Source organism: Calypte anna, chromosome 17, assembly GCF_003957555.1.
Source record: "Calypte anna isolate BGI_N300 chromosome 17, bCalAnn1_v1.p, whole genome shotgun sequence".
NCBI classification, from domain to species: Eukaryota; Metazoa; Chordata; class Aves; order Apodiformes; family Trochilidae; genus Calypte; species Calypte anna.
In genome coordinates, this window is record NC_044262.1 from 7,650,527 (window position 1) to 7,665,566 (window position 15,040).

A 15,040-nucleotide genomic window follows, 5' to 3' on the forward strand; every position below is an offset into this window, starting at 1 on the left:
TGAGTCAGAGAGTTATTAGCTGGTCCAGGATAAGGTATAGGGTACCTGTAAAGGAATCTGCCCTTCGCTTATTTGTGGTAGATAAAGGAGTGAGTCTCTCACTGCTTGTTCTCTCTCTGAGTAATATCAGGAAAAGCAATTCCCTTCCTGGGCTTGCAGGAGGGCACACTCAGTTCCCTGGGAGATTATACATAATGAGTTTTCAGACCTCAACACAACAGCTAGAATAGGAGAAAAAATGAGAAATCCTTAATATCAAAGACTTCCTCCAATATTATTGTCAGTTGATGTTTTGCAGCAACACTGTTGCTGCTAAATAGATTAATAAAAACTAAGCCCAGGCTTCTAAGCAGGAAGACTCTAAATCAGCAGGAAGATAAAAATTATCATTCTCTCATATGACCCAAACTGGAGTGTCTGAGTATGCCAGCAAGAAGCAGAAATAAAATAATTTTTATTTCTCCAAATAAAGAGTCATGAGCTCATTTTTTTCCCCTTTCAGGTCGTATTTGCAGGCAGCATCTGTAACAGACCCACAGACTCCCATGTCCTGACCTGACAGCCACTGCCACAACAAGATATGACTACCTTATGCCTATCAGTTTTGCACATTCAGGCCTGTCCCAACCAGCTGCAAGAACCTTTACCCTCAGAATAAACAACGAGGAAATGCCTCCAACTGCATACCAGGCCTTGGGCCAAGGAGGCATCGAGCTCCCACCTCTGCCTCAGCAAGTACCCCGAGGCTGGGAGAGAAGGGTTAACCCTGAGGAATGCAGGATGCTGAGCCAAACAGCAACCCAGGAGGAACAGCAGCCTCCTGGCTCCAGCTCTCAGCAACAAGAGAACATCTGCCTAAACAAAAGCTGCCTGTGCTGGTGCAGCTTCCTTGCAGGCAGGAGGAGTGCCCCAGGTCCTGCCTGCTGCAGGCAGGATTTCAAAACTTGGCCTTGATGCTCTGGGGAGGCATGCAGAGCCCAGCAGCCTGATGCAGGCTGAATCCCTACATGAGCAGAAGATCCAGGACATACATTCCTGCCCTTTATTCCAGACTTTCCCCTTTATTCCCTGTCTCCTGCAGTTAGGTGGGAGCATGTGGAGAGGAGCCACATTCCCGGGACACCCACCAGTAGGAGTTGATGATTTTGCAGAAGGCCAACTCGCAGCACATTTTCAGGTTGCTCTGATGTTCAGGAAGATCCGAAGATGAACACTTACTGGGATCCACCTCACAATTTTCATCTGATTCGTACAGTGCCTTGATAAATTCCCCTGTAAAACAGACAGTGGGTGAGGGGGTTTGGAGACACGAGAGACGCAGCCTTCAAACAATTCTGTACCTAAGCCCCAGTGCCTGAGCTGTGACCCCATCCCAGCAGCTGACCAGAAGCCAGGCAGAGCAGGCAGTGGCTCCTGGGACAGGCTCTGTGCCCACCAGCTCTCAGGATCTCTGAGTGGAGCCAGGAGCAGCCTTGGGAGCTCACAAAACACTCCAGCACACCCTGCAGAAAGGCACCCAGGGTCCCAATGAGCAGATTGCAGCCCCCTTCCCCATCTGGCAGCTCTGCTTGTGTGACTATGGGCTACTGCATCAGAACTGCACTGCCAAAACGCCCTCTTGCTTCCCTAGCCTGCCCCGGCCCCCATTACACCAGCTCCAGAGATGCTCCCTTGGGCTAATCCAGTAGGATGTAGGCTGGCAAATTCTGTAATTATTTGTCATATGGGCTGCTCCTGCAGACTGTGCCCTGGTGCTGGCAGGCCAGCATAATTCACAGGAGAAGCAGGTAATTAAAAGAAAGAAACAATTTATTTGGTTTATTTTGAGCTGACCATCACACCAAATCAAATTAAAACATTTCTCTGAGTTTCCCTGCACTCTTGTTTGCTGCCTGGCCACTCTTCACCCTTGCATGGACTCGCACTGGCTCCTGCTGTGCCAGTTCCTCACTCTTGTGCCCTGGGTACCTGGGCACAGACTCTGGCCACAGGGTCCTTCCCATTGCCTGGGGGTGACAGTCATCCATCCCTGGGAGCACAGAGCAGTGGCTGGGAAGACCAGGGATCAGATCCCCCATCTGATGGGGATTCAGATGATGTGTTTAGCTAGGGACCTTTGCTTTGTTTTTCTTCTAATTCCAGGAGGTTTGCTCATTTCCTAGCTCCTGCCCATCCTGTTTTTTGCCCACTCTAGTCTGCATTCCTCTCCTATTGCCAAAACAGATTTTAATTATGTACTGGAGAGCTTCTCCAATGTATTTTCAGCTCTGCCAGGGAGCTCTGGAGCATCTCTGCTTGCCTGAAGGTGATGCCTGCTGTGATTATCTGGCCCTATTACTTGCTTGTGCTTCATGGTTTAAAGGAAAGTGCTCTGCTGTATTGTGTTACCTCCTGACACACAGATGAATCATTTCACTGATAAAAGGGTCTACACAGAATCAGCCCCTGGAACAGCGAGCAAGAACCGCAGGTTCCTCCTGTACTTGATGGAGCTGCCTTGGAAGCATTTGCATTGAGCCTGGAAAGGGGAATATTTCAAAATTCTCTGCCTTCGTTTATCTCTTGGCTTTTTAGAAATGTTATAAGGTAATCTACTTACAGACTTGCCTTCAAACAGAAAGCATTACAAGACATAAATAAATAATATCCCTTTTCCTTATTCTTGTGGGCTATCTGTTGGTTTGACTGAACTTGCTCAACAATTTCCACTTCCTCAACCTTGTCATTATTCTGATATTTATTATAATGTATTTATGTTCCTTTGTTTCGTGCTAAAATTACACACATCCAATATTAGGAACCTAACATCCTGAAAAATTAAACACCTTAACAGAAACTCTCTAGCTGCCTTCAGTTGAGGTTCAGACATAAGGCTTCAAAGGCAGCATCTCCTCATCCTGTGCACACAGCAAGTTAACAGCTCCTTCCTGACCTGCCCAGAAGCAGAAGCTCTAATTATTTTCATTTGCAACAAGAGAAATATTTTTGGAGCCATAAACATAGCACTTAAAAAACAAAACAAAACAAAACTCAGGAGGGTTCCCAGGGTGATCTGGGAGGCAACTCTCATCACTGGAACTTGGGAGATCTCATCTGAGTCAGGAGTGCTGCAAGGAACCGGGGGAGCATCTCTGGGGGGGGTGTTCAATCAGTGGAAGGATTCAATCAACCTCTGTGACACTGCTGGTGCAGAGAGAGGCTTGGCAGGCAGCATAATGTCTCCAAATATCAGTTTGTTACCTCCTCTGAAAGCAGATTAAAGCAGTAACTCAGAGGTGACCTTCACCTGGGAGCAGGGAGCTGCCCACTGCAGCCACACGTGTGCCCCCAGCTGGGACCCTGCTGTCACAGAAACCCTCCAGCAGGTAAATGCTGGTGCCACCCATGGCCATCAGGGCTCAGCTGATGGTCCCCACCACACAGAGCACTCTGCAGATTACAGTAGGACCTCCCTGGGTGTGAGTTGCCAATGCTCTGTACGTACCTAAGGCATCTTGCAAGTATTTCTGCCCCACCAGCTTCAGGTATTCTTCAATTGCTTTGGTGGCCAGTGTATTCTCCCTGAAAATGAGATGCTCATTCTCACCACAGCGATCAACTTCAGACATCATCAGGTCAGTCAAGAAATCCTGGAAAGCAAAGCCCATGGTAGGTCACCATGCACTGACAGACACTTTGTCCAGCAGAGCAGGCAGCCTCCCCTTCTCCAGAGAGGTCTCCCCTCCATAAGACACCAGAGGGAGTGGAGGTGCTGCAGTGGTCCTGTGTGTGCACCCTGCCTTACTACCAGCCTGACTTTTCCTCCTGATTCTTCAACAGAAATAAATCCCTGGAGAGTCACACCCTTTGCAGCCCAAAAATGTATTAATTCCAGGCCCCACTACACTCTCCCCTCCACCAAGGTCAGCTTTTGGTTGGATCTCACACTAGCCTCATGTTTTTCGGGTGAAACCTTTTCTCCACTGTTAACTGGCTGCATTTGCTGTCTAATTGCACTGGTTGCAAAACAGGGATGTGTGCCCTTAGCAGCTGAGAAGCCTGAAATACATATCAGGATGCTCAATGCCCTATCTGCTTAGTATTCATTGAAATAAACAGAGCTGCTACAGCATGTTTTGGGCACATTTTTTGTCTGAAGTCCACACAACCAAACACCATGCAATTCTATAATTCTCTGTGTTGCAGAGCAGTTGAAGGGGTGAGCAGGAGCAGACCACATGCTGGGAGCTGCCCTGAGCACCAGGCCAGGCTATGGAACTGCCAATTCTAACAGCAAAGCAGCACTTCAGACTGAGCTCCATGTCTGCTTCAGCAACACCCTTAACTGATCAGACAGGGTCCCTTAAATGATCAGAGAGGGTCATGTTGCTACCCATGCATTCTGCTGAAAATCCACTGCGTGGTGTAACATTTAGTGTAAGATTTAGTGTGCTGTAGCTCACGTTAATGCAGGAGAAATGCTGTGCAGTTTTTCAGGTTAATACATATTCAGCTCCTGCTCTCTGCACCCACTGTTAAGGGGAAAAGAAGCTCTGGGCTCCTGGCTGCCCTGGGTGCTGGAAGGTCGAGGAGCTCTCACCCAGCACCACTCACCTGGATGACAAAGGGAAACAGGCTGCAGCCACCATGAAAATCACACGCATTAAACCTCTTACTGCTTCCCCATGCAGAAGACAGAGCAACGCTGACATACAAATTCACTTCTACAACCAAGGGCACCTTTACTGCCTCCCTCTAAAACAAAATAATCTGCTCAGTAATAACCTTCCACTAAGAAATTCTCCTTCACTTGTCATGACCATACCAGATGTAACCTGCTCCTGGCAGGAGCATCCCAAGGCTGCCCTGCAGGGACCCAGGTCTTGTCCTTGCCATCCCCGCACGTAGCACAGCTCCCCCCAAAGGCTTGTGACCATGACCCAGCCTGCTCCAACCTGGACTGGAGACAGGGGACACTCAGGTCCCACTCCCTGCCAGCAGCTGTCTAGGAGATTTGCAGGAGAGGCCCTTTGCTCTGCTTCATTTTTCATGTGGATGCCTCTGCACTGAATGTTTAATGGAGGTTGAACAAACAGCTCCACCTGAACCCAGTGGACCGAAGTCACTTAATCCTTTGTTGTGCTTCTGTCCCAAAGGAAGATCCAGGCACCAGACAGGTACCTCTGCACCTGAGAAGAGGGAAGGAGGGGAGGAGGGCTGGCACCTGCAGCACCCAACAGCCCCATCTCTCCCACCTTCCCACAAGTCTGTGGCTGGGACCAAACACACTGACATGACCCTCCCAGAAAAGCTTCAAAAAAACCCCAACAAACCAGAGGAAGAGCTCTGAGAAAAAGCAAAGTCACTTCCATTATTTCTTTAGCCAGAAGATGCCCTTCCTCAGACCCTGCTACATCTTCAATGCTCCAGAAGCTGCAGAAGCAAAAATCCCTCCTGGAAGCAAAGCACTTACCTCCCCCCCGACTATTTTCTCTCATTCTGCCCCTTTTATCAGCCAAGCTGGAATGAAACCTTAAACGCCTGCTCAAATCCTGTTAGCTGCTATCTGGGTAACTCCATCACCTTTATCTTTCTGGGTCTCTCCCGGGGTATGTTTCAATTCCAAGCCACAGCTCAGGCTGACACAAGGTGCTGATTCTTAATTAGCAGCCACTGACCTTGGCTTTGCTTGATTCTTTTTCCTGTCACTTTCCCAACATACTAATTATCTCAGGAACACTGAGTTTTATAGCTTCTCTTAGCCAACCATTTGCTTCCCCATCTCTTGTCAGCCCAGGCCTGACTGCTGTGGGATGCAGGGCCAAGCTGCCATGTCCAACCCAACTGGAGGCCAGGGCTGCTGAGTGGTGGAAACCCAGGAGGAAGCTTTAGCCAGCAATAATGTGAATTTTGATGATTTTAGCTGATCTACAGAACACACTGAAATTCAAAATGAGGCAAAATTCCACTCTGTGACTCAATGCAAAGACAGAAAAGATCCCCCTGAGACCTCTGCTGCAAACGTTATCCCCTGTGGAGCACCTGCAGCTCAACAGTTGAGAAAATGATCCCTTGTCTCCAAAGAGAAAGCTGTGGAAATCCCAAAGAGCTCCATTATGGTGCAGTACTCAAAGCCAAGTCACAGCCTTGTTAAGAATCCTGCTCCTGACCAGTGGATGGAGGCAACAGCCAGCAGCCCCCAAAGCAGCCCCAGGCCAGGGCTCCTCAGTGTCCCCAGCAGGTCCAACCCCCTCCCTGGGCTGCCAGGCTGTACAAACCAGCCCTGAGATGCATCAGGGATGAAAAGACCCACAGACAGTGTCCTTGAGTGAGTTCCTCTGCAGAGCCCACTCTCAGCAGCCCAGCAGAGCTCTGCAAGCTGCTGGAAAGGAGCCTCATCCCTGGGTCAGTTCCCAGGACATCCTGCAGATTTCTGTCCCACAGCCATCTTCCAGATTTTGTCTTCCCTCCACACAAGAAAGCCACATGGGCTCTGGAGCACACGTCCAGTATCCCTGCCTGAAGTCCACCAGTAGCCAGCAATTGGAGGACACAAATGGAATGCAAATCCTTGCTGAATCCCTCTGGGGGCCTCACTCACCCACATACAAAGCTCTGAATAAAATGCAATAACTAAAGCCAATAAAACTCCCTGTTTCTGAGCAGCAGAGATCAGCAGGGGGTTGTTTTCAGTTAGGCCCCTGGCAATGGAAGAAAATAAGATGCTTTATTTCATTACATCAGAGTCGAAAGGGAAAGGAAAAGGTCTACAGTTAAAATTAAGGGCTGTGGCAATGTCCTTCAGGCTTGCTCCTGTGTTTATTTTAAAGATATTTACTTCAGACTGGACACAGCTGAACCTGCTCAACTTCAGTCACTGCACATATGCTGAGAAAGAAGAGCAATTCATAAATAAATAAATTCAGAGCATGACAGCACTGGTTTCCAGCACTTCTCAAATAAACTAAGCATGAGCCCATGGCAGGATGTGCTATCCTAAGGCAGCTCCTCTAGTCCTCTAGAAATTCATGCAGGAGTTTGGCTGCCAGAGCAGCAGCTGGGTCCCAGCAGGAGGCAGAATCCTCTGCTCCATCTCCGGGCTCCAACACCTGGCATGGGACAGCCATGGCCTGAGCCTGGGCTTGCTCCATACCCCTCGCTTTGTCCCTCAAATGTCTGTTTACCTCTAGTGGAGCCTAAAAACATCTCCATTTTTCCCCTAGGTCTTCATCTGCCTGGCCCATGCACCCCTCTGGGCTGGGACTGACTGTTCCCAATACTGTAACTGACTGATGGGCAGACTGACTTTGAAATAATAAGGTTCTTCACATCACAAGCCTGATTAATAGGATTGACTTAACCTTAAGAGGATTGAATTGATAAAGGTAATAAGATTACTGCTTATTTCAAAGACTAGTCCAGAGCCCAGCTGGATTTTATGCAAAGGTGGAAGACAGGAGGGGTTGGTAGGGCTGTATGTAGCAGGTGGACCAAGTGCCAGGACACAGCTCTGTGTGTGTCAGAGCTGCAGGGACAGAGACATCAGGCACTTGATGGTGCTGAGCTGTGCAAGGAGAGCCCTGAGGAGCAGTGACTGGGTCCTGGGCAAAAAAGGGGAATCCAAGGGCCCCAGCAGCCAATTCTCCACCTTTCACCACCACACAGTTCCTCTGAGGGTCTGTGCTGGACACTTCTCTGCCAGGGAATGCAGTCACTCCTTTGAGCACAGGAGATCATCCTCAACACTTCTGCCATTTTGTAATTCTCCTTGGCAAAAGGAGGTGAAGTGGCAATGAGAGGGTTAACATAGAGGAATCTATGTCCAGCACCTTGCTGACAGCAATAAGAAAACCTGAGGGATACAACACTAGCACCCTGAGGGACCACCAGATCCCAGACAGGAGGCTGAGAAACCACCCGACAGCCAGCACCCCAACTCTGGCACCTGAGAGCCAGAAGGGTCTGGGACCTCTCAGTCCCCTCCCTGATCTAAGAGGTGACTTTCAGGCAGTGCTGGGTAATATCTGCACTTTCACTGGCACTGCCAGCTCTGACCAAGTGCCCCACACCTCCAAGGAGGGGAGCGTGGAGAGTTTCCATCAGGCTCACACAGGGGAAGGAAATACATCTGCAGAGTGGAGGCAAATCCTTGCAGCATAAACAAACAGGGACACATGTTTATTTTTCACTCCATTCACAACACAATAAATATTTATTTCAAGTGAGCAGCTGGTTAGTTAGAGCTCTGTCTGATGCTGGGTTTGATCTACCAACCATTTGGACAAGGGAGGGTTGTTTTAGATATATTTATGGTGATGAACTGAGCTCCAAAAGCTGCAAGACAGCTCTGAAACAAATCTAAGCATAGGAAATATTCTGGAAACATCGAAAGTCACAATGGGTCTTGCTTTGGGAAGGATGCAGCCTGCCTATCCACAGCCACATCAGACAGGCCACATCAAGTCATGCTAATGGCATGGCTGAGCACTCCCAGTAACACCAAGGATGGCAACAGAAATTCTTCTAATTATGACTCTGTGTCTTTTGTCCAGGGGTTGCAAAACACATGGAAATAGTTAGGCATCTCTCCACACCCTTACAGATAACTTTTCATCAAGTGTTCTCACTGGGAAGATTAAGCATACAAGTCAAGGGCGATGCTGGGAGCCTGTGCCTCTGTTTGGCCAAAGAAGTCCCTTTCTCTTTGGGCACAGCAATGCCCCCTCCTGCTTCTACCATGAGAGCTGAGTTAATCCTGGATGTTTGTCAGACTTTCCCATGGGCTGAGGCAGCTCCTTCAGGCAGACTGTTTGCACTTTGAACTTTATCAAAACTTTTTTCACCCTCCTCTCCATCCACTTGCCTTGGTGGTTGGTTGGGCTTTCCAGGGGTGCCCCAATGCACACCAAGCCCTGGCACAGCACTGCAATGATGAAGCTTTTCCCTTCCCCAACAGAGATGAAAGGAAAGATAAAGACTTTGACTCCAGAGAGGGCTTCCTGATTTCATTCCTCACCTCTTAATTTCTAATCTCTAGAATCTAGGAGCTTCAGATGGTGACATTTCCATATTGCAAGGGAGCAAAGTGGGGTGTTGGATCATACATCACCCTTCTGCCATCTGTAGGGCCTGGCTGTCGTTGACATGTGGGATCATCTGCCCACATCCCACCTCCTCTCCTGCACGGGGAGCCTCTCCTGCTGCGTGGCTCTGGTGGACACATGTACCCAATTGTGCCTCATTAAGGGATTACACCGTATTTGAAGCAAATCACTACAGGAAAACAGGGCCTGAAACAGTGCAAGAGCAATTAGCTGCTAACAAGTCCTCACAGATAATCTACCGGACACTTCTTTCTCACTCCATCTGTAATTGCTGCTTTAGCACTAGCTACAGCAGCCAAGATCCACAAAAAAAAAAACAACAAAACAAAAAACCAAAACCAACAACAACAACCTTTATCAGCAAAATACATCAGTGGTTGCTGATTGCCATGTCTGCACTCCTTGGGGCAGGGGAGAGCTCTGAAGAGGTCACTGGAAAGGCTTGTGCAAGGCACAAGGATGGGGAACACACCTCCAGCCCAGGAGAGCTTCAGAGGGTCAGGGGAGGACAGGGGAGGGGGCACTGCCCCACACCCCCCACACCACGGGTGCTCACCTCAGGTCCTCACCCAGCAGAGCCTGGGACCCAGCCCCACTTCCTACAGCTCCAGCCTCCCCCAGCAGCACACTGGTTCCTCAGCACCATCCTCACCCATTGGGCTCCTGGCCCACAGGGATCCATTCTGCTCCCCCAAGACCCATTTCAGAGCCTGCTGTGACCTACCTGGGGACGTGGGTGTTTGACCCTCCTGCTCAGTGTCACCTCCCAGTGAGTGGGCACTTGGTGCTGGTTGAGTCTGGGCTGAAGGAGCTGTGTCTGGGTGCACCCATGGCACTCAAGCAGGGTTGAGAGGTGCTCTCCTCTCCTGCTCACTGATTTTTTTTTTTTTTTTTTTACCCTGCTGCTGCTTTTCCCTTTTTCTGCTTGTCCAACTCCTCTCCAAAGGATGCACCACCCGGTTCCCATGCTCCAATAACTCCTGTTGTTCTGACAGCTCTCTAAGCCCCGTGCTAATGCTGATGGCAGATGACAGGCAGGGAAAGGAGAAACTCCATTTTAGGGGGAAATTCATCAAGGCTGTTTACAGTTCGCTGTGTCCCCTGAGTAGTGCCTCTGGGATCTCAAGCACGAATGCAGATGCACGTCTAGAAACACACTTGCTCTCTCCAGAGCCTCTCCAGCACTGAGAAGAGGGAAAAGGCAGGAGCAGTGACAACAGCTCTCAGCCATGCCCACACATCATCCACAGTGACTGAGATCAGGGAGACACCAGAACCGTGTAAGCCACAGACAGGGTCTTTCATGGCAACGCTGCTCCAACAAAAGCCCTGGCACCAGTGTCACCAGGGCCAAGGCAAGGGACAGCACAGCCCTGGTGCTGAGGAGAGGGACACCACGATGCTCTCCTTGTTTAACAGCTGGGTGTTATTCCACACCTCATCAGTCACAATCACAAGCCACTTCTGTCCCCACCAAGGGTAAGGCAGACAGGGGGACTGTGACCACTGTCCCCCTGTACCCCTGGGCTCTGCTCCCTGTGAGCCTCCCAAGGAGGCTTTAACCTGGGTATGTTCCCTGCCACCAAAGGCCCCCAGACTAACAATCCTCTCAGTGAGCTTTGCCTGCCTTGAACTAGATCAGGAGGCTGAGGCACTTCTCTGCTCGACAGATGGTACCTAAATCTAATCCAGGAACCCGGCCACGGTCCCAGGCAGCAGTGGCAGCTGCAGAGGAAGCAGAGCCTTGTGATTCCCCTAGGGTGAGGACTCAGTCTCCTCAGCGAAGCAAAAGCTTTGGAAATCTTGCTCTCCCACAGCTCCCCCCTGCAGAGTTCAGGGAGATGTTAACAGAGAGAAACACTGATGTTTTAACTCCTGCAGTCCTGACACCTGCACTGCCCAAGTGCCACCTGGGGATGAAGGATGCTCTGCAGCACATAGTGCACAGGACTCCATGCCCCAAGTGCCAGGGACCTCAGCACTTGCCAGTGCTCTCCAGTGCAGATGCTTCCAGCTCTGCTTACCCAGCCTGCACCCTCACACATCACAACCAGGAGTAAACCCCACTCTTGAGACCAAGAAGGATGTTCAAAGTGGCCTACAAAAACTGGACTTCCACCACACCTGGCATCAGCTCCCCAACCAGCACTGCCTTTCACATTAGTGCCTGTTTTATAAAGTAAGAGCCTGGCCCCTCAGCCTCCAGGAGGAGAGAGAAATATCTCAGTTGATACCTTGCGGTCCCACTGACTTGTTTGCTAATTACACAACTCATGCTGCACATGCTACCGACTTGTTTGTTCTGAAAAGCAAAACTGGAATGTATTAATTGATGTGATAATTTCTGAAACCTAACACTGGAACCTGCTTCTGATGGTCTCTGATGTGATGCTATCATAGAAGGTAGAGAATCAGAGAATGGCTTGGGTTGGAAGGGACCTTAAAGATCATTAAGATCAAGCCCCCTGCAAGGTCAGGGACATCTCCCACTAGACCAGGTGTCACAAAGCCTCATCCAACCTGGCCTTAAACACTTCCTGGGAAGGGCATCAACAACTTCTCTAAGCAACCTATTCCAGTATCCTGCCACTCTCATGATGAAGAATGTTTTCCTACTATCTAACCTAAATCTACCCCCTTTCAGTTTACCCCTTGTCCTGTCACCACTCTCTCTGGTGAAAAGCCCCTCCCCAGCTTTCCTGAATGGGTGACACAGGGTCTTACCTTGGCCTTGCCTGTGCTCTGCAGGATGTGCACCAGCGCGGACGCCATCTCCTCTTTGTTCTTGACGCTCAGCGAGGGCTCCAGCACGGAGCACAGCACCATGTAATTGTTGGTGATGTACTCAGCAAACTCTTTGTACATCTCCATGGGAAGAATGCTCATGCTCTGGTAGCGTGACTTGATGCGGATCATGGGCCCTGGGGACTTCCCCTTGCCAGGGTTGGGGCTGACCACTGGGTACCATTTCTCTACAAACTGCCGGCCCATGACAGAGCTGACAGGGATGTTCACTTGTCCAATGAAATTGGTCTTGTCTTTCTTCTTCTTCTTGTCAGTCTCTTTGTATAAGTGCACTGTAATGTTTTTGAGCGATGGGAGGTTATTAAATTCAAAGTGCTCCCCCCAAAATACATTATCAGTTTTCAATTTACAGGTAGTTCGTGCATAAAGAACATCATCCAGGCATAATTCACACAAGTACTTTTTCTTAGCTGGCAGATCCTTGGCTTCAATAATCCATAACTTTAACATATTCTCCACCCTTCTGCTGTTGTCCTGAAAAAAAAAAGATGCAAAAAAAAAAAAAAGGTCAATAAGAAAACCACAAAGCGAAGCACAACAAAACTTCAGATATGAGTTAATTATTTCGGATGTGCTAAATGAGCAGAGGCTTAATTGCATTTCATTTTAAGGAAATACTGGCTCTCAGGAATTTGCATAATAACCCTACTTATGGTAATTTTCCAAATATCACCGTGCTCTCCGTGTCTGTTGGTACCAATTAATATAAGGAACAAGGAAGATAAAACCCCTCTAAACCATAAATGTACCAGTTCCCATTCACTGCCACAAGGGCCTCAGAAGAAACCAAAAGAACCTCACCAATCATTACTGGGTTTTGCAAAACAGAAGCTGTTAACACCTGTCTCACAACCACCTCTTCTTTTAGCACAGCTGCTTTAGAGCAGCTCTGGAATACATTTTCTTTACTGTAACAGAGCAACAAGAAAGGGATCTGAACACCCACGCAGGGATCACCTCATCCATGGTTGGAATACAACAACAACTGGCTGGGAAAGGTGCATTTACAAAACTTCACAGTCTTGTAGGGCAGAAGTACAGAGAACCCAACTAAAATACTGACAGGAATCATGGGAGACAGGGGAGAATTCTTTCCACATGGGAAATTAAATTCAGAAACAGAAATTTGGTTTGGATTTCTTTTTTTAATCAACAGAGTAAAGGATACAGTGGATCCTTAAGAGCCCCCCCAGTGATGCTGACCTCATCCTGGAGGAACATCCAGGGTTATTTGTTGTAGGGGTGACTTGACAGGCAAAGCACTTGCAGCTGAAGTGCTGCAGGGATTCTGCAGTAACCTGTTTGCTTTCGAAACCCCTCTATGGAACAGCAAGCACGGCTTGATCTGTACAGCCCAGGAGTCTGGGCAGGAATGTTTCTGCTGGATATCCACAATGGGCTACTGTGGGTTCAGGAAGTACACACAGGAACTATACAAGAACACTGATTTCCTGACAGAATTATTAAGTCAGATACTGAGAGCTTATTGTCTATGAACTCAAACAAAGACAGCAAGTTAGCCATCAGTTAATGTCATCTGTTGAGATGAGGGCACACTCCCAGATGAATTTCCAGTGACCACTGCACCTCAAAGCCATGGTGATGTGCCTAGCCCCAACCCACACTGCTGAGACCTTCCCCATGGCAGGTGTGACCACACAAACCTTGCATAGCTCTTTCAGATCATTATTCCCAGGCTGCTGCATCTGGAGAGTCACTGAACTCCACACGCAGGAACACGCTGCAAGAGGCAGAGGTTCACCCCTCCCCTCTACTGCTCCCATTCTGATATTGAAGGAAATCTTTTATACTGACATTTGGCACTGTGCTGGGAACAATAAACTGCCACAGGGAGGGCAGCTTCAGCAACCCAACAGGCCAGCTCCTAACTGGGATGCAGTTATGTGGCTCTGATGCCAGGAATTCATTAGCAGGATCCCATCTTTTGTGCCTTCTTTGATCAGCAGAAAAAGACTTGTTGATTGAGCTCATCAGATGTCAAATCCTGCAGCTGATTAGTCCTGGTATTTGTTAGCTAACTCCAGTGCAGAGAGGGAGAAGCACCTGTTGAGTTTAGCTTAGGATGTGCTTAGTCTTACTGGGCCAGAAAGCCACATAATGGGTGTCCCTGTGTTCTAGAGAAGAGGAAGACTTGTTTCTGCAGATCCCTAGGGAATGAGTTTACCACAACTGCCTGGAGAAAGGAAAGCTACATCCCACTGTCACCTCAGGGAACATGCTGCCATGGGCACCTGAGTTTCTCCATCACTAAAGCAGACACTGCAAGTTCCACTAGAGTCTGAAGTATGACATGTGAACTCTTCAGACTGTTGTAACTTTGCTGGCAGCTTCCTGACATCCATCCCAAAGCTTTTGGGAGGTGGAAAGTCCTATGTAAGTGGCAAGTGTTATCAGTAACAGCTCTTTCAGGTCTGATCAATTCTTAGCAACAGCTGAAGCAGAATGTGCTGAGGAAAGAGGGAAAGAAATAATTGGCACTTGCCTGTAAATATAATTGTGGAAGAAAGCAATATGAAAAACGGCTGACCCACAGTTACACTTACTCACTGAAATGACAATACATCCCCTGCTGCTACTATGCACCAGGCTACAAAATGTAATAAGGAGGAACTGAACTCTAAGAGAGGCAATTCCTCAAAGCCAGTACCTTATTTGGGTGCACGGCACGCCGCAGGTTTTCCATCCATTTATCTCGCTCTGCTGCAGAACGACACGAGAAGCACTTACTTCCTGATGAAGTCGTCACCTACAGGGAAAGGAACAGGATTATGTCTTGACCAGCACACTGCAGACTGATCTGGGGAGAGAGGGGGAGTTAGGAAAAATGCTAGTGGATTTTTTTATTTATTTATTTTTTAAGTAAACAGCTTCACCCGAGCATGAAGCAACAGCTCCTAAGGCTGGTGGAAAAACAGGGCGACTCCGTATGTCACAGGAATAATCATGGAAGCAAATTCCAATTACTTCTCCTCTTCCACACCAGAAAACACTAGATAATGGGCCCCATGCAAGCCACACTTAAAGCCACCAAGTTCCACAACTGAGAGAGTGCAAATCCTTAGATGAACTAAAGAAAAATTGCAACTACTTGGCCTTCCTCCAGATTCCACCCAAAGCCTGTGACAGTTAAC

At 48.6% G+C, this 15,040-nt stretch overlaps 1 protein-coding gene across 12 annotated transcripts in view; it reads right to left on the reverse strand.

The window, feature by feature from the left end:
* Positions 1-15,040, reverse strand: part of DAB2IP (DAB2 interacting protein) — a 169,238-nt gene that overhangs the window by 20,449 nt on the left and 133,749 nt on the right. For all 12 annotated transcript variants that reach the window (XR_003988251.1, XM_030461028.1, XM_030461027.1 and 9 more), the window contains 4 exons: positions 14,557-14,655; positions 11,808-12,362; positions 3,485-3,629; positions 1,128-1,272 (listed from right to left, as the gene is read on the reverse strand). Coding sequence is in view for 11 of the 12 variants with exons in the window: in XM_030461028.1 (XP_030316888.1) it covers positions 1,128-1,272; positions 3,485-3,629; positions 11,808-12,362; positions 14,557-14,655 (944 nt within the window). In the remaining variant the exon portion in view is untranslated. The remainder of the gene's footprint in view (positions 1-1,127; positions 1,273-3,484; positions 3,630-11,807; positions 12,363-14,556; positions 14,656-15,040) is intronic.